General features: G+C 35.3%; 1 protein-coding gene across 2 annotated transcripts in view; it reads left to right on the top strand.

Moving 5' to 3' along the window:
• LOC111459136 (ubiquitin carboxyl-terminal hydrolase 13-like) overlaps positions 1 to 1,476 on the top strand; it is a 16,709-nt gene that overhangs the window by 9,021 nt on the left and 6,212 nt on the right. For both annotated transcript variants that reach the window (XM_023101903.1, XM_023101904.1), the window contains exons 16-19: positions 109 to 231; positions 905 to 982; positions 1,071 to 1,157; positions 1,312 to 1,422. In XM_023101903.1, the coding sequence (XP_022957671.1) occupies positions 109 to 231; positions 905 to 982; positions 1,071 to 1,157; positions 1,312 to 1,422 (399 nt within the window). The remainder of the gene's footprint in view (positions 1 to 108; positions 232 to 904; positions 983 to 1,070; positions 1,158 to 1,311; positions 1,423 to 1,476) is intronic.

The raw sequence follows: 1,476 nt of genomic DNA, 5'->3' as shown, positions 1-1,476 counted from the left end.
TGCCCCCCCCCCCCCCCCCCCTTTTTGGCTAGTGCTGTTGTCGTCAGCAATTTCTGGGTATCAATTATATATTTTGCCAGCTGAAATATTGTTATATGGTATGTGCAGGAGGAGGTCGCAAAAGAATTTGGTATACCCATCCAGTTTCAGCGATATTGGTTGTGGGCAAAGCGTCAAAACCATACTTATCGACCCAACCGACCATTGACACCTATGGAGGAAGCACAATCCGTAAGTATCTCTTTATCTTTTATGTGCGGAAATAGATTTGTTCCAAACTCAGGAACAGAGATAGAAACTTTTATTGGAAGGGGCAAATTAAGGAAAAGACTTCAAACCTTAATTTTCTAAAAATCCAAGACAAATTGGGGGGGCAGTTCCCCCCAGTTTGGTAAATATTACCGTTCACTTTATTGAATGCTTGAAAATGGCATGGCCTTTGATGTTGGGTGCATTTATTTTGTGCTATCACTAAAAAAAAGAAAAAAAGAAATACAAGAAGAGGTCACAGCACAGATTCGGAGAGGGAAGGAAAAGAGGTGAAAAATTAGAGAAAAAGTTCATTGGTCTCTTAACAAGGAAAAAAAAAAAAAAAAAAAAGAGAAAAAGGAAAAATGTCAATTAATTAAGACCAGAAACTTGAAGGGAAGCAGTGAAGTGAGCATCATAATCAAAACATCTCCCCTCGTGTTCTCCATTCTCTGGTGCATTACAGTTTCAGGTTTCATATGAATTTCTGAAATTACGCTTGTTTTCATGAATATCCAAGAACATACTATTAATTTTAAATCTGCAATTTCTAATTGGGTTGAAACTATGAATCTACTTCTACAGATGTTTTCTCCTTGTTAAGGGAAGTTGCTAATTTTCTGAAGATGCTCATTCCTAATCTATGGTCATATAGGTCGGACAATTAAGAGAGGTGTCAAATAAGGTTCACAATGCCGAGTTGAAGTTGTTACTGGAGGTGGAATATGGACTGGTAACTTTCTTTTTACATGCAGACTTCTCATTTTTGTGATCACTTTCTTATTCCTCTTGCATATATGATTTTCTATAATCTCATTCAGGATTCACGGCCTATTGCTCCACCAGACAAGACCAAGGATGATATCTTATTGTTTTTTAAGCTCTATGAGCCTGAGAAAGAAGAGCTGAGNAAAAAAAAAAAAAAAAAAAAAAAAAAAAAAAAAAAAAAAAAAAAAAAAAAAAAAAAAAAAAAAAAAAAAAGAATAATAATAAAAATATTGTTGACATGGATTGGTGATGAGTTGACAAGATATTTCACTTTTTTAATCTTTCCGCAATTCTAGATACGTGGGAAGACTTTTTGTGAAGGGTAATGGGAAGCCTTTTGAAATATTGAAGAAATTGAATGACATGGCTGGTTATGCTCCAGAAGAAGAGATCGAACTTTATGAGGTTTGGGCTTCACCCTTTCAATTTTCTGCCTATTCAAGTTACTTCACTTACGCT

This window comes from Cucurbita moschata, unplaced genomic scaffold, assembly GCF_002738365.1.
Source record: "Cucurbita moschata cultivar Rifu unplaced genomic scaffold, Cmos_1.0 Cmo_Scf00022, whole genome shotgun sequence".
Lineage (NCBI taxonomy): Eukaryota > Viridiplantae > Streptophyta > Magnoliopsida > Cucurbitales > Cucurbitaceae > Cucurbita > Cucurbita moschata.
Note: the sequence above shows the minus strand (reverse complement) of the source record. Positions and strands in the feature narration are given on the sequence as shown.